This window comes from Gadus morhua, chromosome 6 (genome assembly GCF_902167405.1).
Source record: "Gadus morhua chromosome 6, gadMor3.0, whole genome shotgun sequence".
Lineage (NCBI taxonomy): Eukaryota > Metazoa > Chordata > Actinopteri > Gadiformes > Gadidae > Gadus > Gadus morhua.
In genome coordinates, this window is record NC_044053.1 from 26592153 (window position 1) to 26617537 (window position 25385).

At 42.6% G+C, this 25385-nt stretch overlaps 4 protein-coding genes across 5 annotated transcripts; 1 reads left to right on the top strand and 3 right to left on the bottom strand.

The window, feature by feature from the left end:
* Positions 1-178: 178 nt before the first annotated feature.
* Positions 179-3181, bottom strand: shld3 (shieldin complex subunit 3). Of its 2 annotated transcripts, none has more exons than XM_030357706.1 (4): positions 2726-3181; positions 2087-2328; positions 1308-1975; positions 179-867 (listed from the first exon to the last, which is right to left on the bottom strand). In XM_030357706.1, the coding sequence occupies exons 2-4, from the start codon at positions 2271-2273 to the stop codon at positions 664-666; spliced, it is 1059 nt and encodes a 352-aa protein (XP_030213566.1). In that variant the 5' UTR covers positions 2274-2328; positions 2726-3181; the 3' UTR covers positions 179-663. The 2 variants fall into 2 exon arrangements, with proteins under 2 accessions (XP_030213566.1, XP_030213567.1); XM_030357707.1 differs by having other exon boundaries at positions 2635-2795.
* A 2697-nt stretch (positions 3182-5878) lies between these two features.
* LOC115545296 (serine/threonine-protein phosphatase 2A catalytic subunit beta isoform) lies at positions 5879-13337 on the bottom strand. Its single transcript, XM_030358299.1, has 8 exons — positions 12925-13337; positions 11596-11634; positions 10713-10883; positions 8716-8889; positions 8444-8533; positions 7534-7695; positions 6923-7041; positions 5879-6528 (listed from the first exon to the last, which is right to left on the bottom strand). The coding sequence occupies exons 1-8, from the start codon at positions 13024-13026 to the stop codon at positions 6456-6458; spliced, it is 930 nt and encodes a 309-aa protein (XP_030214159.1). The 5' UTR covers positions 13027-13337; the 3' UTR covers positions 5879-6455.
* Positions 13338-14540: 1203 nt separating this feature from the next.
* On the top strand, positions 14541-16671 carry srp19 (signal recognition particle 19). The gene is made up of 5 exons (XM_030358300.1): positions 14541-14743; positions 15384-15459; positions 15582-15653; positions 16060-16168; positions 16271-16671. The coding sequence occupies exons 1-5, from the start codon at positions 14706-14708 to the stop codon at positions 16399-16401; spliced, it is 426 nt and encodes a 141-aa protein (XP_030214160.1). The 5' UTR covers positions 14541-14705; the 3' UTR covers positions 16402-16671.
* Positions 16672-18127: 1456 nt separating this feature from the next.
* LOC115546182 (protein FAM240C) lies at positions 18128-23799 on the bottom strand. The gene is made up of 3 exons (XM_030359893.1): positions 23692-23799; positions 22575-22696; positions 18128-18622 (listed from the first exon to the last, which is right to left on the bottom strand). The coding sequence occupies exons 2-3, from the start codon at positions 22694-22696 to the stop codon at positions 18499-18501; spliced, it is 246 nt and encodes an 81-aa protein (XP_030215753.1). The 5' UTR covers positions 23692-23799; the 3' UTR covers positions 18128-18498.
* Positions 23800-25385: the final 1586 nt, after the last annotated feature.

A 25385-nucleotide genomic window follows, 5' to 3' on the forward strand; every position in this document is an offset into this window, starting at 1 on the left:
AAGAGTGGGGGTACGCGCACTGACACGCCATTGTACTGTATTCATTCATCCTCGCCCTCTCATTCAAGGGCCGCTTTGAAAAAGGCCTGTTGTTACAGTCTTGGTGTGTGGGGGGGGCTCCCGGGTTCCTCCGACATCATGTGATTTTCAGATGACTGACAGACAAACAAACCAGCCATTGCAAAAATAAATCTTTGTTTAATAAATGTGATGTTCCCCTGTAGGCAAATTATTTATAAATGCTTCACATTCTGTCTTAACATAGGATAACTGGGAATGTTTATTGATTCAGTCTCTGCTGCATCCCACCACATCTGTGACTCCTTGTTCACACTACATGCGTACGTCGACGGATGGGGGCTTGTTGACGTATCCATGTGTTCTTCCGGGTTGTATTACAAAGGCGATTTTATTGGACAGTGTCCTTGCGTTTATTTGCAGAACGCAGTCTGATTGGCCGACGGATCCGTTGCTGCCTGAAAAGTTGAAAAATTCTAAACTATGGATGGACGGACGGACCAACAATGCATTTCACGAGCACCCCATGCAAAGTCAATGAGATCCGTCAACGGACGGAGGTAGTGTGAACAAGGCGTAAGAAGGTTTCGGTCCAGACATAAGGGTCTGCATTCGTTACAGGTTGAAAGTCCATAGTGCAGAGAACTATAAGGTGAGGATGTTGCCCAGTTTGGGCACAGAGAGGGTGATCTGTCCAGAGAGAGCCAGCTCCTCTTTCAGGTGTTTCCCGACGTGCTCAGAGTAGAGAACATCACAGAAGACCCAGATCTGCCTCTGCTCCCTCTGGATGTTGGCGTTACATGTTGGCAGACTGGACCTCTTGATGGAGCGGTTTAGCTGCCGCCACACCTTTCAACCACAGAACAGGAAGTATTGATTAGAGGGGTCTCTGTGTTGCTTGCAGCTTAACATCATCTGATTACGCTCTATTGAGAAATTAAAATAATTCCTTTCATACACATCCAAAGAACCAAAATAAACTAAATAATATAAATATTTTTGAAGAATTGCATTATATTGTATACATACACTTGTGTTAGAATCTTATACCAACATTAACGTTTGAAAACCACCAGTTGTAAAAAAGATGAGGCTATATTATAGCCTCATCTTTTTTACAACTGGTAGTGGTAACTTGTAGAGTTAGGTGAAGTCTATGTCTCAGAATAGCCGCTATATTCTGAGACATAGACTTCACCTAATCCAACAAGTCACCACCACTCACTCACACATTCCCCTATCATCATCAGCTGGTATCTTCCTCCTAGAAGCCTGTAATAGTGGCTGACCTGCTCCATGTCGCCAGCGGACCCCAAGTTGTGTTGTCCGAGGACCCAGCGGGCCCTCTGCTGCAGGTGCAGCCCATGCCGGATCACCGTCTTGAGAAAGGGTTTGGACAGGCATGGGGTACTCCGCAGTGGAAGCCTGTGATGTGCCACAACGCTCCAGGACCTTTTGACGGCCCCGTCTCGGATGTGTGGTCCACTCACGGGTTTCTGTGTCCTCTTTTCTGGTGGCGGCCTAGCCCTCTCTGGTGAAGTGTGGTTGGGTGGGCTCGGCTGGCTGACAGTTGCAAGGGGAGGAAGAGGAGAGTGGGGGGGGTTTGGAATGTACGAGACATTATTGGATTTCCCTAGTTTCCCTTGAGACGGTCTAGTGCTTCGGGTTATGTTGCTGCAGGAGAAAACTGTTTGATTTTCAGGCCCGGCGTCACTGATGACAACCGCAAATGTGGGCTTCTGTTGTTGGTCGGTCTCATGCAGTCTGTTTACTGGTATCTGTGATTGAATGTCTTGTTTGTTATTGTATACTGGATGATCAGTCGTATACACCCTTTTATCTGACTTTAATCTGTCTGGGAGAGAGCTTGAGGTAGAGTCACCAGAACCTACTCTGCTTGTCAGGTTTTTTGAGTTCTGGTGGGTTTGGTTGTCTTCTTGGGTCTTCCTGGTGATGGCTAGAATCAAAACAGAGTTAAACATTAGGGCTGAGAAGAAAAATGGCAGTACAAGTCTCCCTAACAAAGATGTACAAGTACTACAATGATGTGTAGATCAAACACACTAACCATGGGCTGTTGGAGCTGGTTTTGAGGGTCGGATGGGTAACAGCCGGTCACTAGTGGATGGAAACCAGGGTGTAAAGGTTGGCAAGACCCGGCAGAGAAATGGCTCCAGCGCAGTCTCTGTCCGCCATATCAGGCTGCTCAGTTGACCTGCGTCGGCAGGCTTGTAATGTAAAACCACATCCTCCATATGGAACACTTGGTGTCAGGATGACACAGAGAATCCTTGTATTTTCTTCATGATGCTACAAAAAACCGATGTCACAACGTGAGAGGTAATCATTTCCTTTGACTTTGCCGCTATGTGCAGTGCTGTTTTAGAAGGAATTATCCTTACAATAAAGAATAGTTTGAAAACAATGCCTTCTTTCCCCTTCTCGTGCCCGGCGGTCTTAAAGCAAAAATACACAGCTCCCTTGTCACCATTTCAGGATTTATATTATCACTTATGTCTGACAAATGTGCTCATTGTAAGTCCTTTAGGATGAAAACGTCGGCTAAACGCCCTAAATGTGAATTAACCGTTCGCCACAATGTAGTAGGGAAAATACCTTCGTAGGCGAGTTGGACTCAAAGGTTTTATCAACAGAGGTGGTTGACGGGTTCAGTTATTCGGGCCTGTATTGTATAATAGGTACTTACATGCTAGTAGGCTAGTAGTTGTTTATAATGATGATTCCATGGTAGGCCAACATCCATGGAGGTTTGCCATAATCACATCACGTGGGGGCCAACAACATGGGCGCCGTTCGGCGCGATTACCACCAAATCTCGCGATGTGCCGGTTTTAAATTACGGACTACAAAATTACTGGCTTCAACAAAAGCCCGTTGACTTTATAATACTTAACTATATGCTGAATGCGGCCTTCATCCACGTTCAAATACCCATACGTTATGTGCAGTACGGATCCACAAATAATCAATACTGTGCCCCAGGTACAGCTACAATCAAAAATACAGCGAATTCGATTTTTTTCCACTGGATACTCAATCGATTACTCAATATGGAGTCATTTCAACGCAAGGTTAAAATGAAATTATACAATATATATAGATAAAAAAGCTGCTTTTTTGCCTTATTCTTCCACTGTATATAACCAGCCCCTATTAAGCCTCCTGCTGTCCGTATTGGGTTCCTCTTTGTGTTCTTCAATTATAGGTCCCAGGGCCGGCCCTGTACACCTGGGGGCCCTAAGCAGGATCATAGTGGCAAAGTCACGCCCCTTCCGGTAGATCCCATGGGACCTATGAGATCGAAAAAAATGAATGGGTTTCAATGGAGAGAAAATCATTATCTTCTGGTCCCAGTCTCTATATTTTCCCCCGATTACACAAATGTTGTTTGTGGATTTAAATGATAATTTTTCATGCAAAGAAAACTAAAAAATTCCATGAAGAAGTTTGATAATGTTAGGTTTTGTGTGAGGCTGCTTTGTGAACTACAGCTCTTCGACTGGGACCAGAAAATAATTACTTTCTCTCCATTAACCGATTCATATTTTTCGGTCTCATAGGTCCCAAGGGATCTACCGGAAGGAGCGTGACTTTGCCAAACTATTTTGGGGCCCTGCTTTGCGGTTGATCAAGCAACTGTATGCATTCATAACCCTTACGGTTTTTATCCGTACCTCTTTGAACATGATTTATTGCAATTATTTTACTACTTATTAAGTATACTCACTGAAACAGTCAAAGTAAAGCTTGCACACGTACCACATTTCTACTTTTACTTTACTCTCTGAATGCCTTGTACATTTTAAAACAGCACTAACTGTTTTGTCCACTAGGCGGCCTACAACTTTTAGTATTAAATCCTCCTCAATAAAGTTGTTGGAGTCTTATCCCTTTGAACTGCTTTTTCCATTCACATTTAAAAGAGGTTAAAGTTTAAATTTGTATTTTTTATTTGTGTTTGTATTTGTATTTATTATTTAGAAGTCATCAAGATAATAATATATTCCACAACAAAAACACTGCACCACAATTATAACTTTCAGTTAAATTAGCCAAAAGTGCAAAAGCAAGTTTCAAGAGTAAAATATATGCATAAAACGAATTTGTAATAATTGAAAGAAAGATACAGTAATGATTGTCTCATTCTCTACAACATCATCTATCTTATTGTCTCCTCTACTTCCTTCACTTCAATTTCTAGATCAAGCATGAATTATTATGACTTTCAAATCCCAAGAAATCAACAAAACAATTAACAAGGAAGAAAATGCTATGAATAATAAATAAATGAATAATATATAAGCAAATAGGTAAAAAACAAAACAAAAAAACATAGTCTTAAAGCCTAAAAAATCTGCTTTCATTTCGGGCCATATCCCCTTTCAATCCAAAACCAGCGCCTGTGCTGAATCAAACATCATTTTCCTTGCTTGTTGCCCTCTCAGCAACACCGACCAATACATTAACATGTGTAGGGTTGCCAGGTCAGTCAGAATCAGGTAATTTTAGGTTATCATGATCAGACCTCTATACGGTCTATGGGACAGACAGACACCAGTCAAAATTCTTAATTCAACCATTGTTTTCTTATGCTTATATGAGCTGTATGTTTATGTTTCCTTTCTTGTTAAGTAAATTGCTTTGTGTCATTAAAAAAAAGAAAAAAATATATATACATAAAGAAATTACAGCGCTCTTGGGGGCCGGCTCTGAGGTCCCATGGCATGCTACTTTATGGATGCTTTATAGGTGTTAGTGGGCCCCTAATACAGTACTTGAAGATGTTCCAGAAATTCAGCCTTGGTGCAGAATTACAGCCACTACGAGCCAGTCCAACAATGAGCTTTCCACAAATGTGCCGTTTGTGGAGGCGGGTCAAGGTGGAGTGTGGGGTTGTGGCCCTGAGCAGCTTGAGGCCACAGATCTATGCGCTTCTGTTTACAGTGGATGTATGTAATGGCATGGCGCACACAGCTTTTTGCCGTGTTCTGTAAATATTCTAGAATACTCCGGGTGCTCCGGCGGGAGTCCTGGAGCTCTATATCTAAATAATATCATATTATACATAGATATCAATATATATATTATCACGGTCAAAACCTGTGTGCGCCTCCAGACGATATTTTGAATCTCAAACGACTGCGTCGGGTTTTCCGACGTCTCTGGTTCTTCCACATCAATCTGAAGTAGACTGAACCGCGACATGGAGGAGAAAAGGATTGTTGCCCGCGATTGTCTCCCGCCAGAGCCCCGGTGCCCACTGCCGAGGCACCACCGCCTGAGCACCGGGCGGTGGTGCCTTGGCAGCGGGGCTCCGGCGGGAGACAATCCCTTTCTCCTCCATGTCGTGGTTCATGTACTTCAGGGAGTCAAAGCTAAGGTTCCTTTCCCCCCGAATTCCTTCTCAACCATGGCTGGGATATCCCCCACTACGAGTCTCGTTGTGGAAATACCAGAGACAACCCGACATGTTATGCGCCATAACAGCAGAACGGTTATCCAAATAACAAAGTGCACAACACTTGTTAGTGTGTATTCACACACACGTGGCGCTCGCACGGTCGTAGCTCATCGTCTCAATTGAGGGTCAAATTCTCTGGGCGGGCACGGCAGAGAAAGTGGAGTTAACATAGCCCCTTATGACGTCAAATTTGAAATCGGAGGGTCTGAGCTTTCATTTTATCAAAAGGCGGAGCAGTGCTCGTTTTACACCTGACGCTATTTCTATCTACTTGAAGAACGTAGGCAGACTAGGAGAACTCATGTTAGAAAACCTCAGTGAAATTTCATTTTCAAATTTCATGCCATGGGACCTTTAAAACCAACACAAACATCTGAGTCGTTTGTCAACAGGAAGTTTTTATTCATACGTCCGTCGTGTTTATTCAAATTACAGTAATATACCAGCGCTGGCCAGACAGCTGAACTACTCGAAGCAATCAGGTTTCAAAAGGATATTTTTTTTGTCTATTTTTTTTTCTTTTATCATCTTGCAACAGAAAAAAGCACATATGCCATGAGAGGATGTGATGCAGAGTGAATAGGGGAGGTAGGGTTATAAGTCTGGTCTAAACGAAACAAAAGAAAATAAACTTTAAACGGTGTACATGTTGTAAAAGGAGTCGAATATGGCACATTTGGTCCACGTTGATAGTTGTATCATCTCATCATTTTCTAACATGTATTAAACTAAATAAAAACAACATAGCTCAACAGATCGTAAGTGTGTTTTGTCTTTTTTTCTGAAGCACAGCGTCATGACAGATTCAGAACACAAGGGGGCCCTGGCTCTTTAAGATACTTTTACGTCATCCGTTTCTCAGCCAATCATTCGTTTCTATTCTCCCTGGTACTGACTCCATGTTTCGGTACGGGGTGGAGCTCGATGGGTGATTGAAAGGGATGATTTTGGACATTCACAGGAAGTAGTCTGGAGTGCGTCTGGTCACATGGGGCTCTCCACGGCGAGGAGCAGGGTCGAACTGCAGGCTGAAAGTCGAGAAGGAGCACCATTAGATTGAGATGTCATGTCTCCTTCCCTCAGATTGGTTGGTTGAAAAGACTAGTTTTAAATTAGTTACACTTCCTCCACTAGACTATGGCTTGCTTGTTCCACATCAATAGCACCAGTCAGCCTACATTCTCAGAGTCGTGTATGCAACAGTTTAGTATATAAAGTGTATTTTAATGAGACTTCGGCTAAAGTAAATCCTAGTACTTCCATCCTTTGTATCAAGATACAAAAGAAAAGACAGTAATGACTAAAATTAACAGCAGGGTTAGTGACTGCAAAACCCTGTAACCAAAGATCTCATCTGAACTGTGTTCGGCCACGTCAGTGAAACGCTACTCTTGGCGTCCCTCTAACTAGTTTACTACTTACAAAGAGTATTTGAGAGTGTCATCCAGTTCCATGATGGCTGCCTGGTTTCCACAGCGGTAGCAGTAGTTTGGAGCACTGAAGATGGTCACCACGTTCTTATCATGGCCCCAGTTGTAACCCTGGAAGAGAGAAACAGGCCAATACTCAACAGGAGCCACCATCTCAAACTACTATCAACAAGAAATGTAATTGCACCATCCATCTACTCAATCCGGTAAAACCAAAAAAGACTGAATATGCCCCTTTCGTTAGATGTCAAGCCATTTCACATTGGGCTTCCCCCAAATACCAGCCCTTAACTGCGGGTAGCATTTTGCTAGAAGCAATGGGAGTTTGCAAATGCCTTGTGTGTCTGCTTTTGTTGCTTTTGCCTTGATATACAAGTTAGACAGCTTTTCATTATTGTTTTAACTTCTCACTGAAAGACGATGTAAAACCATGATGACCCATCCCATCATCATCATGATCCCACAAGAGGTAAACTACTGGAATCTGCAGCCCTATCCTCCCATTTAAATTAGAAGCCCTGCAACCCCATGCTGGGGTTTACAAGCACATTTCTGGGATGCTGATAAGGACGCGAGGCACCGGCGACTGGGGTCGTGGCTTACCTCCATGACCAGCTGATGGGCGCGGGACACCAGCGTGAGCCCGTTGGCATGGTTGAATGTCTCAGAGATGTCCTGGCCAAAGGTGTAGCCGGCGCCTCGGGGAGAGATACCCCAACCGCCGCGGTCATCAGGATCTGACCACAACAGGTCACACATGGGACCCTGCCGGACAAACACACACAATTTTTTTTATCAAAAGAAGGACATAGAATGCATATAAGAAATACAAATAAATACGTGGGTAACATTTATGGAATCTATCCACAGAAATCTAACTGGACACAAAACAGATTCAACTAGCTCATGCTGAATGAACTGAACAACCAAGGGTTTGCATGCTCACTGTCTTTTGAGTCAAACAGTGTCTGCTGCTTTGGCTTGTGGTCTCTCTGACGCTCTGAGCTAAAGGACTAAAATATCTCCTGCTCTGCTTGGGAACTGAGGCTAAACTCACAAGAAGCAGCTCTGAGGTCAGTAGATGTTTCCTCAGGCTACTGGGAATAGTTGCAGCTGGGGGGTTAGGGTTACAACAAAGCCCAACGATGCACAAGAGCCTTGATGGGACGAAAACAGATCGGCACCCGCCCACACCCCAGGACACACTTCATGCTTAAACACCCCTCCCCACGCCAAATAACTTGATGCAGATCCATCGAAGATGGTACACGTCTCCAACACACCCGAGTGGTTGTTGCCATCGCACATTAGGATTTGATCATATGAAGGACAACTAGTCGGTCTGGGTCCCGGATGCACGCTCACGTAGGCACTTACTGACTATCCCGGTTTGACTACTTTGAAACGTGCTTTCAGAGTCAAGAACAGCGTTCTCAGTTGAGCATCCCCTGAGGCGATCCAACCTCAGTCCTGGAACATTCTTGGGGTCAATATGATGAAGAATTGTGCTAACCTCATGTGGGACCTCTTGCAGGCGGTCCAGGGCTCGTATATGATCCAGAGTGTCTATGGAAGGTGAAAGACCCCCGTGGAGACAAAAGATCTGGGATGGAGACAAAAGCAAAAAGGGGTTGTTCATTTTAGAGAACAGTATCATTATTATTGTACATTAGTCTGCAACTAGAATTTAAATGTTTTGTTTAAATTAATCTACATAACAGAATTTAATTCATTAGATGGCAACATTGATTAAGCAAATATATTAGCAGTCTGCAAGTGTCTCACCTGTCCATCTACCAGGGCTGTGAGAGGCAGGTAGTCAAAGAGATCTGTGAAGTACTTCCAGACATTGGCGTTGCCATACTTCCGGAGACATTCGTCGTAGAAGCCATACACCTGTGTGATCTGTCGCGACTCATGGTTCCCACGCAGGATGGTGATTCGCTCCTGAAAACGCACCTGGTAGGGTAGGGGAAAACAGATAGTTCAGTACTGGAGAAATGGCTACTTGGATCCTAGCTCGAGGTAGGTAATCCTCTAGCCTAGGGTTAGTTATTAAAGACGAGATTGAGGAAAAGTAAGGATGGTTGCATCATTCCAAAGGCCGTGTCGAAGACCTTTGTAGGGCCACCTCAAGTCTGCTATGGCAACAGGCCCTGACCCCTAGTATTCTTTACAAACAAACAGAGCAGTCAATGTAATAGAAGACTTAATTACATTACAACTTCCCCTTTCCTCACTTTGGTTGATGAAACCGTTTCAAGTGGATTAGTCCATTAGTAGGCTCAAGAGTAATTAGAGTACCTCCACTTGATTACGGCTCACTAGGCCACTACTGCAAGAACCCTAAATGTTAAACATAGTAACATGGAAGATCAACATAAAATCTCAACAAGGTACGTTGAACAGATACAGGAACATGTTGATAATAGGGATGGGCGTGAGGAATCGATTACTCGAGTACTCCTCGTTACAAATGAACTCGGTTGGTGGACAGGCAAACTCGAGTTTGCATATACACACAAACAAAGTTTTCTGAAGCAAATGTATCAATTTTCTGTCGGCGCCACTGACGCATGACGTGGGCACAAAGAAAATGAAATGCATCCATTTCCATGGCGCGTTCCGTGCCGTGTGCAGGCACGCCAGAATTAAAAAAGTTAAGAGATGGCGGTTAAAGCAAACCGCAGCGAAGAATTGAAATACTTTAAAGAAATAGGAGATCATAAGGTGAAATGTAAAATATGCCAAGCGAAATCGAGCTACCAGAAAGTAGTATGTGGCAACATATGCTCCTGAAACACAACGGTGAGTTCGGGAAAGCGGACCTGCAGCAACGGTGAAAGTGAAAGTGTGTCGGCTATTTTCACCGCCGCAAGACGCAGCTGTAATCCCGGGCGTGTAGAGAAGATCACAACGCTGAGTATTTCCATAATCCATTTGCTTCCGTTTTATTTGCAGCTTTAAGCATTTATTTGCAATGGTTAGGCTACTTGTTTCGTTTTTTTTAAACTGTTACAGGCCTTGGTTCGACGTGATTTAAATTGAGACGCATATTTATTTTTGTAAGGAAAATGTGTTTTGAACGTTTGCAAAAATAAATAATGAATACTCTGATAACTGACTGTTTTGATGGAGAATAAGCATTACATGTTTGGTTGGTAAAATTGCCGTTCATCATCAGGCCTATTCCTGCTGCAGATGCGTTGCATTCTAAAAATATAATTGATTTAACGAGTACTCGATTGATCCTCGAGGAATTCCTTCGATCACTCGAGTTTGGAATTTACTACTCGTGCCCATCACTAGTTGATAAGCTTAGTTTGCACACACACAAAAGACAAGACGATGACACAAGTGAGGGCGCAAAAGGTTTGACCTTCTCTGAACTCTCCCGTTGTCAGGAAATTATCATGTCTCATGATTTACTTCAGTTGATCATTTCCTGCATCAACCATGGGCAATAATTTGACCCACCGTCTATTTCATTAGCTGCGCTTCCTTCTGTACACCATCAAAAATATAGTGATGCATCATCATGACTATCTATTCCTGCACCATCATCAAAATACTTGGCTCACCGTTATGTCAGATAATAATGTTTCATGAACCACACAGTAGAAATGGGTGTAAGTGATGAGCCATTACGAGCCCGCCATGATCAGACAAGTTCAGGCTCAACCTCTATCAGACATGAGTGAGCAGCAAACGTCGCCCACGTTCGCATTCCCTTTGTATTCGTTCTAAATCACCATGCCACACAAATACCACCCGCAAGTTACCTTTAAAGTGACGAGCAGTGTGACCGTCTCCACGGAGTAGTAGCCTCTGTCAACGTAGTCGCCCATGAACAGGTAGTTGGTGTCGGGAGACTTCCCTCCGATCTTGAACAGCTCCATGAGGTCGTGGAACTGCCCGTGCACATCCCCACACACTGTGACGGGGCATCTCACCTGGAGAAGAGCAAAACAACACACGCAACCAGTGTCAGCAGCCCTGATCGCGCCATCTCATTGACAAGACAAAAGGTGGAAACCTAAAATCCTGTGGATACTTGGCTAGTCCAAGACCAGACCAGACCAGACCATCGCCTACCCTTTCTTCCCTAATAGAAAGAAACTGATCTGCTGACTCATCACATATCTCCAACCGCAAGGGCAAGTCAGAGGCTCGGGGCTAATCCGCCGTCATCAAGCTGTGTTATTTATCGGGCAAGTGCGATGTGAATCATAATGGAATGCAACTGATCGAACTGGTATTAAAGTGTAAGTTCTGTTTCAGCCTGATTAGAACAGGAGATTTCAAACGTGTGTTTTGGTCAGAGAGGTCAAGAAAGGAGGAGGGGTGCGTTATCCTTATTGTTAGAACTCACATCAACTTTGTGCTACCTTTTCACAGTGCATCTTCAACAAACTGGTTTGCAGAGACTTCAAAACATAGGATTTTGCTCCCGTTTTATCTAAATGACTTGTTCTGGGGACCTTGACCAAATTGCATTGATTACTTCATTGCCAGTCATATATATAATCACGTCTTAAACAGATTGATATATTCAGATCTTTGCTACAGCCACGCCCATATTTGCATGCACACTGAAACAGTCAGTTATAAATCCTTTGTCGAAATGACCATAAAACATGGTAGAAGGTTTGTTATCAGTCTCACCTCCTGGACGTTTGACTCCTTGGTCAGAATCTCCTTGGCCTAGGAAAGAAAAACAAGGCAGTTCAACGTACCTCATTCTTATTTTAAATCCAGCTATACATTATTATGCATTATATTTTACCCGTTGTTCTAATGAGCCAAATGTATACACTACAACCCGAATTTGAAACTTGCATTATACAAACGGTTTAAAATACTTTGTTGCAACTTTAAAGTAAAAGCTGGTTTATAATGTCAACAATTAGGAGCAAACTGAATAGAAAAAATAGTTAGGCAAGTAGGCGGTAATGCATTCAAATTTACATCACCTTTGCCTTAGAATTATTAAATGGAGAACACTATAAACATGCATTATGCATCAGAACTGGTGTTTCAAACGCCAGAATGAAACCTTATAAATCTTAACTATGTTTTTTTTAATGGGTTCAACATCTACAAGATTGTAACTCCAAATTATATAGATTTTGAAAGCCATATTTTCTTTTCAGCCGCTGAAGTAAGTATTATGATTCAAATAGTGTGAGAATATTTGCCTAAAATCCACTAGTTGCTATAGCATGTTGACACTGCGTTTTATAACCCCGAGATGTTCCATCTACATAAAGGTTAGGTCGATGGCAAAACGGGATATAAAATACACACACACACACACAAAACAATAAGTGTTCTGTGACTCCCTCGTCAATTGTGATCCTATTTATCCATGAAATGTATCATCATTTCGGCAAACTACAAGTACCACGAACGTCGCTGAGGGTGGTTTGCTTCTTGGATTTCAATTGCATGCCAAGCAGGTATTAGCAATAATGCATTTTCATATTCTGATCAGGCATAGAGCCACAAAAGAAGTTTTTTTATATGCAATCAGGGGAAGCTTTTATTTTACAAGCTACTACAGTATAAAGTGTAAACGTGTAATAACACATTCAGTGCCGAGCATCTGGGACGAAATGTGCACACGACTTTGATGATCGGTCGAATTAAAAAACATACACATCTTAATAAGTAGGCCGAAATGTGGACCCGTCTAATTGATAGAACATATCGATTCAATTGCAACCAAGGGCCGAAAACGGATGGGTGGGCAAAGTGTGATTCATACAATGCATATATTTGTATATAAACCTACGACACCACTAAATATTAAAGCGTGGATGAGTTTTGAAACCTGTTCATCGAGCAGGTTATCAAACCTGACTTATACCGAATGGACCCATAGCCGCCTTGGTGAGGCTTCCAGGAATTAGTCGGATCCGGTTTCGCAATACAGGCCATATTTCAATACGGGGAATTTCTGAACAGAAAATAAAATGGTTAATTCGCACATACCTTTTCGCAGAGTGTTCTCACTTGGTTTTCCGATAACTGTTTACAGTCATTTAGCTGTTCGATCCATTGGTCTAATTCTTTCGTAAATGATTTGTCTTCCATGACAGCCGCGGTAGGTTGCTAAGCTAGCAGAGTTAGCTTCCTTCTATTCACTTAGCCTTAGCTCCCCGTACTGTTAGCCCGATCTAGTCCCGCCAAACCGGTCACAAAACGCACAACAAGATCAAACTATGAAGACCCAATCATTTAACCTATATCATTATAAATGCATCCACGATCGTTGCTACTGTACAGAAATAAGCAATAAGCACACGGGGATCGAGTGTATCGAGGTTCCCCGATGCGGCAGAGCGTCGTCCGGGAGAGAGTAGCGGCGTCACACGGCTAGCCGACGTGCTAAAAGAGCTAGCTGTGATAACATACGGGGATTTTAGCGTTTATTGTGCCGGAGCGCCGCCCTGCAGTGTTGCCAGATTGGGCGGGAAATCAGGCCCAATCTGGCAACACTAGCGCCCTGTCGAAGGGAGGGGATTTGTTGATGCCAATGACTGCCTGTTCTCAAATGGGGCTGTGAGGTCAAAGCGACAGTTTCCGATATAATACATTAATTGTCTCAGAAATAGCCCCCAACTTTGTTGATAGAACAAAGTCTATCAACAATGTTCTGCATCTACCTCATGTATATTTCAATTCCAATATTGTTCTTATTAATATATTGCCATTGCACTGAACTGCCTTGCACTGTATTTATATTTATATTGAAATCTTAAATCTCTGACAGTATATACTGACTGCACTGATATTGCACCATTTTTTCCCCTTATATTGTTTCTTCCTCTTATATTGTTGTATATCCTTTTTTGCAAATTAGTATATTATATTATTGTTATGCTGTATATTTAACAGTATATTTATATTCCGTACGTTCTTTCAGTTTTTTCGTTTTCTTTATATATTAACAATAGGTTAAGTGTTGAGTGTTGTACTTTGAGAGCAGAGGGTTAACCGAAGTCAAATTCCTGGTTTGTTACGCAAACCTGGCCAATCAAGCTGAATCTGAATCTGAATTGTATACTACCTAATCGTCGTCGCCATAGTTCGTTCTAAAATTCTATAACGACGCAGTCACTATAGATTTGCAACACAGCTCGATAAGCAGTACCTTGGTTGCCAAATATCCTTAATCACGTAATATGGTGAGTTATGGAGTAATTGTAGTTGTACAATTATATATATATATATATATATATATATATATATATATATATATATATATATATATATATATATATATATATATATATATATACATTATTGGTGTATGCTTCTGACTTCCAAAGTAAGTCGCTTTGGATAAAAGCGTCTGCTAAATGCCCCAAATGTAAATGTAAATGTAAAAGTTCCAAAATTTGGAATTTGCAGGAAACACAAATCACCTTCGATGGTAGGCGGTATCTACTATTATTAACAACTTTTGAGCAAAATACTCAACGTGCCATTAAGCAAAACATAACAGTTACGGTGGGGTATGTTTTGACGTATCATTAACTTATCTTCTACAACTACATGCATTCCTTTACTGCAGGCCCCGCACCACTTGGACGCACCCATTCGGGGTATGCCGTGCTTTAAATCGAGCGCTCTCGTTGTCGTCCTCCATCCGAGCGGATCTCGCGAGAAGTCATATGTCTGCGTGGTTTACAGCAGCCAGGGAAACTGCTACCACAATATATATCTGGATAATCGTATATATGTGGTCATAAAGACTCTGTCGATAAAATATGGCGTATCTAACTACAAATCCCGCGGATAAGGAGAGGTAGGCAAAAATCTAATCGTTGGCCTATTCACGTAGCTATAGTAATGTGATCGTTACATTAAAATCGGTGGTTCGAGCAGGCTAGGTATGTAGCCTGTAAGGATACGTGTGACTAAACTTGCTGTTTGACAAACAGCTGTTTGAACCTCAGAAATGTGTATGATATAATTTAAGGAAACTTGATCATTATCGTCTGTCGATTAGATATGATTGCCGCAGGACAACTTATGGCCAGTTGTAGATGTGGTGGTGGTGGCGGTTGCACCATGATTTAAATGCAAATTACATTTGACTAACGTTGGCCTTTATGCCATTGCCGTTTTTAACTGCGATGAACTCGTTTCTAAGTCAAAACAAATAATGAACAATAGTACAGTAGACATTTGAAAGAACAATAGGTATTAAATGGGAAGTGATTGAAGCGCAGCTATTCAGAGCCTGTTCTGATGTGGTCTACGGTTATGATCGCCTTATCCATTCTAACCAATAACTTTGCACACCAATCAAAGGACCAAGCTATTGAGTCTCCCCGCATACAACGTGTTGAGATCTAAGGTTTACTAATTGTAGTCAGTTGTGCGTTTTTTCTAATACATTTTGCAGGGTTAACCTCGCGATGCTCATTTTCTTGTGATTGCAGGTTTATTTGTGTGTATCCAGTCTACCTGAACAGTAAGAAGACGCTCGCAGAGGGGCGACGAATCGCGGCAGAGAAGGTAAGGTCACCCTCACAAGGCTGAACTTGATTGTAATGGAACTGTTTTGTCTGCATTTAGGCTACAATTAATTGCAATAAATAGAACTGTTGCTATTTTATTTAATATTTTTGTAATTACAGGCAGTAGAAAATCCTTCCTGTTCTGAGATCAAAGATGTACTGAGTGCAGCTGGGCTCAATGTTCTTTTGGAGGTAAGGCAATTATATGTAAAATATACTGCCATACAATATTCAGCAAATTCACATGTGCTAGTACACATCCCTATTTTTATAGTTACTGTATGGTGCAATGGGCTGCTTTCCCATTAGCACTGCCACCCATGTCCTCTGGTTTTCCATACAAACTGATGTCTTGGGTTGACCCGAATGGACCGCAGATCCCCTGGCCAACTCCCCAGCCTCATTCGAGCTGTAGTGACATCACGGTTACCTGATTGGCTTTAACAACGGCGTCATAAATAGTTCACTATAAATTGTGTCGTCAGTGGTTACTGCACTTCAGAACCATGCTCTTTAATTTAAATTCCACTTACATAACACAAGAACTAGACATGCCTTTTGCTGCTGTTTGATATGAAGTGTGTATGTTTGCATACAGAACCACATGCACCCCAGGGAATGGAACAGAGACGCACAGTTCAGAGGTCGGGTCAGAGTTCAACTCAAACAGGAAGACGGCAGCCTCTGTCAAGACAAGTTCACCTCGCGTAAGTCTGCGTACTGAGTGCCTAATGTGTCTGTCTCTAGGTACACATGGGCTGTGACTCTTGAGGTGTAACTGAGCTTATATGTTCTGTGTGTCTCTCCAGGTAAAGATGTCATGTTTTACGTAGCAGAGATGATTCCCAAGTTGAAGACCCGTACCCAGAAGAGTGGAGGAGGAGACTCTAACTCCCAGCAGGCTGACGGAGGCAAGAAGAACAAGAAGAAGAAGAAGTAGTAGTGGTCGTGGTGGTGGTGGTGGTAGTAAATTTAAAGGAAATATGGTTGAGGTTTTATTCAAACATCATTTGTCAGCAGCATTAACTGACTTCATAGGAGCGGTGGAAGTTGTTTTTGTTTATTTGTTTTTTTTAAAGAGGATATTTTGGTTCTATATTTCCTGAATGAGTGTCAGTGTTTGTACCTCCTAATACCGGGCTGCAAGTATTTTTTTTCATTTCATTCCTGGGAAAGTGGAAAGTTTGAATAAAAAGGTTTTTCAATATTGGCTGTTGTTGGTTTCTTCCATGTTTTCTGTTAAGTGCTAATGGATGAAAAGCTGATTGTACCCCAACTTCCACTAGCAGTTGTGGTTCAAATGTAAACACTGCGTCTGGATCACAACATTTAGTTATTGTTAATCCTGCTGGAACCAGTTAATACATAGATCCATAGATCTCCTTATACAGGGAATAGCTGACCTCTTGTATGATCACAATCTCTTCTTTAGGAACATTTTCCCTGAAAAAAAAATAGCCCTTTCTCACTTGGCCTTTAATCATGTTTTAATTTCTAACCGGCTATATTGAATTTAGTAAAAGCATTATTGGACCACTATGTTTACTATAAAGAAATGCATTTGGGTGCGCTAACATTAACTTCTCTTTTCTTCAATTATTCATTTTATATAACAGGACTGGGCCGCTGCGGTGGCTGAGACTGCTTCCACATCTAGATATCCCTGTTTTGTTTTCACAACATAACCTGTGCCAGCTCTGTGTTGTGTAATCCTAGCAACAAATTATACAGGGAAGGTAGAGTATCCACACATCTCATTATACCTCCCAATCTCCGAGTATGAGGTATGCCCTCTTTTCAGCCAATGTGTACGGACAAAAAGTCTTCATAACCATCTCATTGCAGTGTAATCCCATAGCTTTTCTTGTTTGAATAGCATCAACCTAATTCTACCTTATATCTACTGTAATATTCTGTCAATGTTAAGCGCCACCTCGTGGCGATTTACAGCATGTCTGCATTTTATCAATCTTCTTTTCGCTCAATACCCTAAACGAACATATGCAGTAAACTCATTGGCCATAACGACCTAATGACAATGTTTTCTCTCGAAGACTTAACCAATAACTAGATAACACAGCACGCCTCATCTGCAGCGGCTCGCTTCTGAGCAGAACAGCGATGTTTAGTGGCGGCGTGGAGCCATTACAAGAAGGAATGCCTTGTAATGGCTGTGTAACTGGCTCCGTGATGAGAGGTGTGGGCCGAGTGCTGCATTTTGGGAAAGTCTTACTCATAACTACCGACGAATGTCTGGTGCTCTTGCCAAGGCAAACATAGCCAACACATTACTTCTTACTTTGTCCATTGTATGTCGTGGATCTGTCTGGCTATCATGAGATGCAGAGGGAAACATTGGAATGCTGAAGACAAACAAGTCTCTACTGCTGCTGTTTAGGTCGGGTGTTGACAGAAGGCTGGAGGGACCGACTCCTTGACAGGAGCGACAGGTTAGGTCAGAATGGAATGCATTCCCGAGTTCTGATCTGATCTTCAGAGTCTGCAGACCTTTTACTAGAAGAGTCGTGTGCGTCAAAGGCAAGGGCTACCGCTCTTCAAAAAGTTTAGTGACTGAAGGCCTATGCTTTTAGTAAACTGATTATGAAACACAAGTTAACCAAGCTGGGTTAAATTGTTTCCACGCATATTAACAGTTAAAATATAAATGACGGGAAAAAATAGGGCATTTATTCTTCAAACAGACATATAGGACCAGAATCTGCTTCAGCTTTGAAGATACATTCACAGGTTATCTAACTTCACACAAAGAACAGTGTTACTGATTTAATGACCAGTGATTAGCCCTATTCCCAATGATCAAACAAACTCTATAATCCCTCAGTATGCAGCCATTCAACTACACAGAAAATACAAGCCTAACCTTCTATCCCCCTTTTGCATGCATGGGAACCTCCAAACATCTCAGTGTCCCGCTCTACATAGTAAACTACAACAAGGGAAATGCTGGAGATGGTGGTCGAATAGTGATATTGTTGGAGCCATCAGTGTAGTCTGAAGGAGGCGGTAGAATGGTTCCCTACGTCTGCTCCTCCTGCTCCTTCTCCGGCGCGGCCATCTTGGCTTTGCGGCTGTACTCGTCGTTGAGGCTCTTCAGATGTTTGTTTCTGTTCTCCAGACGCACCAGCCACTCGCCCCGCAGTCTGACAACACAGAGCAAGAGCGACCACAGTGACTGTCATGGATAATAACACTGTGACTACATGTAAGGTTTTTTGTCTTTGTCTTTGCAATGTCTTAAACAATGCGTGTACAGACAAGTAACAGACAGGTAGAGCCACAGACTAGCAGACAGACAGAATGATAGTAGATTGATATTCACGCAGAATGACAGACCAACAGCCAGGCAGGCAAGTAAGAAGTCAAACTGACAGACAGATGATATGCTGCCTGTGTGAGCCAGCAGATCACTTTCACATCCCAGGGACAGCTGCTGGCTTATCACTGTGATATCCCCATTTTACCACCTTTTATTTCCCTCACCCTATCTGTTACACATTCACACGCACGGCCACACAGGCACACACGGCCACACACATACACACACAGGCACAAACACACAGAGTGCGATAGATATAGATATGAAGTTGTTTGTTGGTGAAACAAAAGAACAATAGCGTGCATCAAAGGTCTCTTTACAGATATGTTGTTAATTTGTGTGGAACTGCATCAACATACAAAAGTTATGTGTGTGTGTGTGGCCATTTGAGTGTGGCCGTGTTTCTAGGGCTTCCAAGACTAGATGTTGAGAATTCCAGGGCTTGTTTTAGCTTTGTTCTGTGTACGTGATGCAGGAGCTACAGACAGGGACACAACCCTTCCACATATTATTATTAATCTGGTATTCTGTTCTCCGATCAAATAATAACTCTGATAATCTTACTGACCTACCAGAGGGTCTGACTCTCACACACACACACACACTCACCCGCGAGCACAAGCACACACTCACACATTCCTGCACATGCATGCACGCACGCACGCACTCACGCACACACACACACACACACACACACACACACACACACACACACAAAAACAAACACAAACACACACACACACACACACGCAGCCTGATGCACACTTTCAAGGATTTACAATAATCTAGAAAGAGAGGGAGAAGGACAGATAGGCATAAAAAAAAGAAAGCAAGAAGCAAATACGAAGTTGAAGGTGCTTATAAATTAAGCCTTATCCTAATGCTGCATTAACTTCACTTCCTCCCCCACCTCCAACTCCTCATTTCCTCTCCTTGCTCTGCTCACTGTAAGACCTCCCCTGCTTTTTTCTCCACCTTTAACACCCCCTCCTCTCCTCATCCAGCTATAAAGGCTAACTATTCGTATTATTCAGACTTTCTCTCGACCTTGCACCAATAAGGAGTTCATTGGGGAATATGTCAGAGTGGAAACTTGAAATCCGAAACCTTCCACTTGCCAAGTTTTCTTACGTTCGTAGTCTTGCCATGAAGTCGCTGCCAAGAGAACTTGACCAAATTAGATTAGGACCAGTAGGGATGTATACAGGATGTATACAGGATTTATGTTAATAATTCTTCTCAACCAAGCACTTCCTGGTATGTAATGATCGAGACCACTAGTGACGGTGCTTTGCAGGGCAACTCCAACATTAACTCCATCTCATCCCCCTCTACCACCTTCTTCTCCTCCACCTCGAACACCATCTCCATTCACCTCCTCCACCGCCACTCACACAACCTACAATCTCACTCCCAACACCTTCAACACCTCCTGCTCTACCATCTCCTCCACCTCTAACCTCACCTCCTCCTCCTCTACCTGTAACCCAATCTCATCCTCAACCACCTCTTACACCATCTCCTCCTCCTCAATCTCTAACACCATCTCCTCCTCCTCTTACACTATCTCCTTTTCCTCCACCTCTAACACCATATCTTCCTCTTCCTCTACTATCTCTTCAACCTACACACTCTAACACCATCTCCTTCTCCTCTAACACCCACTCCGCCTCCTCCACCTCAACTTCTATCTTCTCCTCCTCCTCCTCCACCTCTCACACCATCTCTTCCTCCTCCTCTACCAGCTCCTCCTCCTCCACCTCTCACACCATCTCTTCCTCCTCCTCTACCATCTCCTCCTCCTCCTCCACCTCTTACACCATCTCCTCCTCCTACACCTCTAACACCATCTCCTTCTCTACTATCTTCGCCTCCTACACCTCTAACCCCAACTTCTCCTCCTCCACCATATCCTCCTCCTCAATCTCTAACACCATCTCCTCCTCCTCTACCATCTCCTCCTTGCAGGTCACCTTTCTGTGATCTGAACCCCACTGTGCGATGGCAGGAATGCTAACTGTTTAGCATTCTGTTAATCCCAGCTTGTTGAATGACACACACACACACACACACACACACACACACACACACACACACACACACACACACACACACACGCACACACACACACACACACAAAAACACGGTCCTCTCTAATTGTTCTGTCCGTTCTCTGGAATATATATGAATACTTCTGATCACTCAAATGCATCAGAGTTTTGTTTTGCCAAACACATTTTGAATGTGGAATTGTACTCGGAAAATGTTTTCTTGTTTTTATTTTCCAGATAACAAACGATATTATGCACATGTTTTTGTTTGTGAATTTAGTTCTCACTTGGTGTGTCTACATGTGTATTTGGCAATGTGAGTGTCTGTGTGTCTGGGTTGTGTATGCATTATATGTTGGGGTGTGATGTTTATATAGTATGTGCATGTGGTGTGTGTCTCTGTTCTGATCCCTGAGGTCTTGTAATGAGCGCTTCTGTTTTTAGACCCTGACTATTTACTGGAGGGTCACATGTATCCAGTTTGTCCATGTTTAATTTTTAATGGCGAAGTGGATTAGCAAGTCAGGCAAACATTGTGTCCCGCTCTGAACTCTCTGGTCTTACACTCCCGTTACTGTCATTACGATCGCCTCTGACTTAATGTGGCCAAGAAAGGCAATAAAGACAATCTGTTCTCGACAGTTGACATCAGGTGCGGGCCGGTGCAGGCTCCAATAAGAATTGCAATCCAAGCTAAAAGACGGCTATATGGTGGTAAAGTAGCCTGCCACATGGTTATTTTCTAGAACTTTGGTTGTTTAACCCGAATTATTCCGCCAGTATCTTTCGTCGTTTCTATATCAGTTTCTGATATGTAGGGTCACCACACGCTACTGGTTGACATTACAGTTTCTCGCTAAAATGGGTCTGGCCTTGCACCCAATGAAACAGACTTTCCAATCCCAAATGTGTCCGGAACAGTCAGCGCTAGGGAGAGAGACTTTTCGTTCATATGAAGTGGGCTTGGCTGAGAAAAGGTTATGCATTTTACAGCTTATTTCCTATTCATTGAGAGCGGAGGTTAACAGATTCTTATTTAATAATTAATTTAATTTGATTTGCCGGAGTTTTATCGAACAGGCCAAGGCCGTGCCGCCCATACGGGTAAATACTTGTTTTAGGTGTGTATCATCATTGGTCTAAGTTGAAAATGTTTTTGAAGAAGCAGGCTTTATATTATAAGCGGCCAGCCAAGAGGACATGATGATATGACGTTAAAAGTTATTCATTGTAGTTACAATAAATATCCCTGATGAAGGTCGAGCAGGTTGTGATGATGTTAACAGGTGAAGGGAGGTGATGATGTTAACAGGGGAAGGGAGGTGATGATGTTAACAGGTGAAGGGAGGTGATGTTAACAGGTGAGGGGAGGTGATGATGTTAACAGGTGAGTGGAAGAGAGGTGTTGATGTTAACAGGTGAGGGGAAATGATGTTAACAGGTGAGTGGAGGTGAGGTGATGATGTTAATAGGTGAGGAGAGGTGATGATGTTAACAGTTGAGGGGAGGTCATGATGTGAACAGGTGGGAGAGGTGATGATTTTAACAGGTGAGTGGAGGAGAGGTGATGATGTTAACAGGTGAGTGGAGGAGAGGTGATGATGTTAACAGGTGAGTGGAGGAGAGGTGAGGATTTTTCCAGCTCTGCTTCGGAGATGTGATGGTGTCACAGGGGAGAAGAGGTCATGTCTTAGGTTTGTTGCAGCATACACAACAGGTACTGACTTTCTCAACGCACTCTTCGACTTCCTCATCTCCTCGGTCTCGCAGTGCTCCCCAACGGCCACTATCTTCTTCTCCCAGAAGTTCTTGATGTGGTCCTTGTCGTGGATCAGAGCCAGGCTCATCTGCAGCACATGACAGATTCAGGCTCAACCACTCAAGACAATCCACTGAACCCAGAACACAGTATGCCTGGCGTCTAAGATGACAAATGTGACATATCTTGATCACTTCCAAAGTGATAGTGTGCTTATCTCACAATACCATAACACAAAAAATACTGTACTTTTATATCAATGTTATTATTATTCGTTTATTAGTAGTTCTGTTCTGATGTACACAATAAAATCAATGTGATTCTTTCCCTACAACTTTTATTGAGGTAGAGAGGTACAATCTGACTGTAAAATGCCTAATAACAACAACGATAATAACAATAACACAATAATAATCCTTCATCAATAAGCAGGAGCTAAACTTATGCACAGGATTCAGAATGCAGGAGAGCGCCACAGCACACATGCCAAGCCTATCTCCCTCTTTGTCTCGAACAACCATCCGCATCAAGTTCAAATCCTTGGTAGTGTCATTCAGGGTATAGTGCCCGGATCTGCACCCTCCCACCCATATCGGTCATTCGTCCCCGAGGTACCCCTGAGGTCCGGTAACGAACAGCGTCTGGCACTGCCTCGACCGCGTGGAAACCTTCCTAAAGGCTCCTCGACGGTGGAATGAACTGATGTAAAGGATTCTTCCCCAATCTTCAAGGAACATGCCACAATGACACATTCCTAATTCCTTATTTTATTTTGCCAGTATCTATTTACTATTAATTTATTGTAGCATTGTTTTTAAAAAGTGAAACACTATTGACTGATATGATATCATACTTTGTTGTTTAAATCAAGGTTGCTGGTTATTGGCTGTCTTGACTTATTGTCTTATTTGTGTACCCAAGGCAAAGATTTGGGCAGTATTGAACCAGAACAGGTTCCAGTAAAGCTCAAACATAAAATGTACATGTTGAAATTATTTTGGACATCAAAGTGTGAAAATAATAGACAAAAGCCATGGGTAAAGCCTGTAATGATTGTTAAAGCAAGAGAAAGCTGATACAGACCGTGTGAAGATTTGCTTTGGGACTCTCTGTGTCTGTAGGACCGCTCCTGTTCTCACACAACTCTCAAGACACTGACCAGCTTCACACTGTTCTGGTGCGTTTGTGTGTCTATATATGTGTCTGTGTATATGTGTGTGCGTGTGTTTGTGTGTGTGTATGTGTGTGACAGAAAACGCATCAGCGTGAGTGTGCTTGTGAGTCTGAGCACAAGCGTGTGTGTGTGTGTGTGTGTGTGTGTGTGTGTGCGTGACAGCAAGCGCATGGTATGTTGGAGTCTGTGTGCGTGTGTGTATGAGCACATGCGCATGTGTGTTTGCGTGTGTGTGGTTTTTTTGTGCGTCCATGTGTGTGTATCTTGTGAATGTACTACTAGTAATTTTTTATATGTCCCTGTCACTGCACGTTAAGATCGTAGCCATGCTGGAGATTTGCAACATGAAGATTTACTTTGAACCAGCCCGCAGAAAGAACAGCGGTGGAGGTGAGGACAAGATCCTGCAATCTGGTCTTGCTTCATGTATTCCAGTTGTACTCAAGTTACTCCCTCATATTGAAGAATATGAGAGAGGATGAGAGGAGAATAAAGGGAGACAGAGAGAGCGATTGAGAGAGAGAAAAAGAGAGAGAAAAAAGAATGATCCATGCTATGTAAAAATAAAAGTTAGTACATCCTCCTTTTCCTTTTTGGTATCCCCTTACTCAATACACACACACACACACACACACACATACACACACACACGCACCGATTACACTGTCAGACACACGCACACACACAAACACACACACAGTGTGAATTGAAAATGACATCATTGGTAAGTAGGTGGTGGGTGCGAGTTGCTTGGGTCAAATTGCCTGTGTTAATACGCACACATATTCTGCGAGGCAAGGATTTTTGTGCGTGCATGTGTGTTTCTAACTTGGTTGGATATCATACTTTCACGTCCTCTGAGAATTAAAATGTCAAAATATCATATCCCCCATCTCGAACCCAGCCATGACATCACTCATCATTCAGGCCAATCATAACTCGGAGCAATGGATACCCCATACCATAAGCCACATACACTACTACCACACACACACACACACACACACACACACACACACACACACACACACACACACACACACACACACACACACACAGTGAAGCCAACATCCATTCATAGCACCCTAGGGGCATGCAGGGTGAGGAGACGATATAAGACAGACTATATTGTCCCAAAGGACATTTTTTCCAGGACAGTCGTGTCTGCCGCATGGAAAAGTATATAAAAAACATACCAGTTATAATACACAAGTGATTAAAACGAATTTGAAGTGCCCATGTTCTTACTGTACAGTTTTTGCCCATTGCTTGAACACGTTTTGCAAAACTTGGCTCATTGTGTCAGAACTCAACACACAAGCAAATATGACACAACACTGAGAAATATACCATTCACATCTATGTCAAATTGTATCATATTAATACACTTTCAGATCAGCAGCAGCACACTAGTCTACTTTATGTAAAACGTTGCAGTCTTCCATATTCACTGTTTTTATTCAGTTCCTCTGAAGGCGCATTTTCACAACCAAAAAATCAAATAATCAATACTGTACATTGCAGTACTGTTCTTTACAGTGCAGTAAATTCAGTTTAAGCAAAAATAAACCAAAAATACATGACTGTAAACTGTACAGTACTG

Coding starts and splice junctions, on each gene's coding strand:
- shld3 (XM_030357706.1), bottom strand. CDS start 2,273: ATGGAGGATGTGGTTTTACATTACAAGCCTGCCGACGCAGGTCAACTG. Junction 1,976..2,086: donor ACCAGCTCCAACAGCCCATG/GTTAGTGTGTTT, acceptor TTTTGATTCTAG/CCATCACCAGGAAGACCCAA. Junction 868..1,307: donor CCGCTGGCGACATGGAGCAG/GTCAGCCACTAT, acceptor TGTGGTTGAAAG/GTGTGGCGGCAGCTAAACCG.
- LOC115545296 (XM_030358299.1), bottom strand. CDS start 13,026: ATGGAAGACAAATCATTTACGAAAGAATTAGACCAATGGATCGAACAG. Junction 8,890..10,712: donor CACTGCTCGTCACTTTAAAG/GTAACTTGCGGG, acceptor CTACCCTACCAG/GTGCGTTTTCAGGAGCGAAT. Junction 6,529..6,922: donor GACACTCTCAAATACTCTTT/GTAAGTAGTAAA, acceptor CTCGACTTTCAG/CCTGCAGTTCGACCCTGCTC.
- srp19 (XM_030358300.1), top strand. CDS start 14,706: ATGGCGTATCTAACTACAAATCCCGCGGATAAGGAGAG. Junction 15,654..16,059: donor GGCTCAATGTTCTTTTGGAG/GTAAGGCAATTA, acceptor GTTTGCATACAG/AACCACATGCACCCCAGGGA. Junction 16,169..16,270: donor TCAAGACAAGTTCACCTCGC/GTAAGTCTGCGT, acceptor GTGTCTCTCCAG/GTAAAGATGTCATGTTTTAC.
- LOC115546182 (XM_030359893.1), bottom strand. CDS start 22,696: ATGAGCCTGGCTCTGATCCACGACAAGGACCACATCAAGAACTTCTGG. Junction 18,623..22,574: donor TCGAAGAGTGCGTTGAGAAA/GTCAGTACCTGT, acceptor CTGTGTTGTCAG/ACTGCGGGGCGAGTGGCTGG.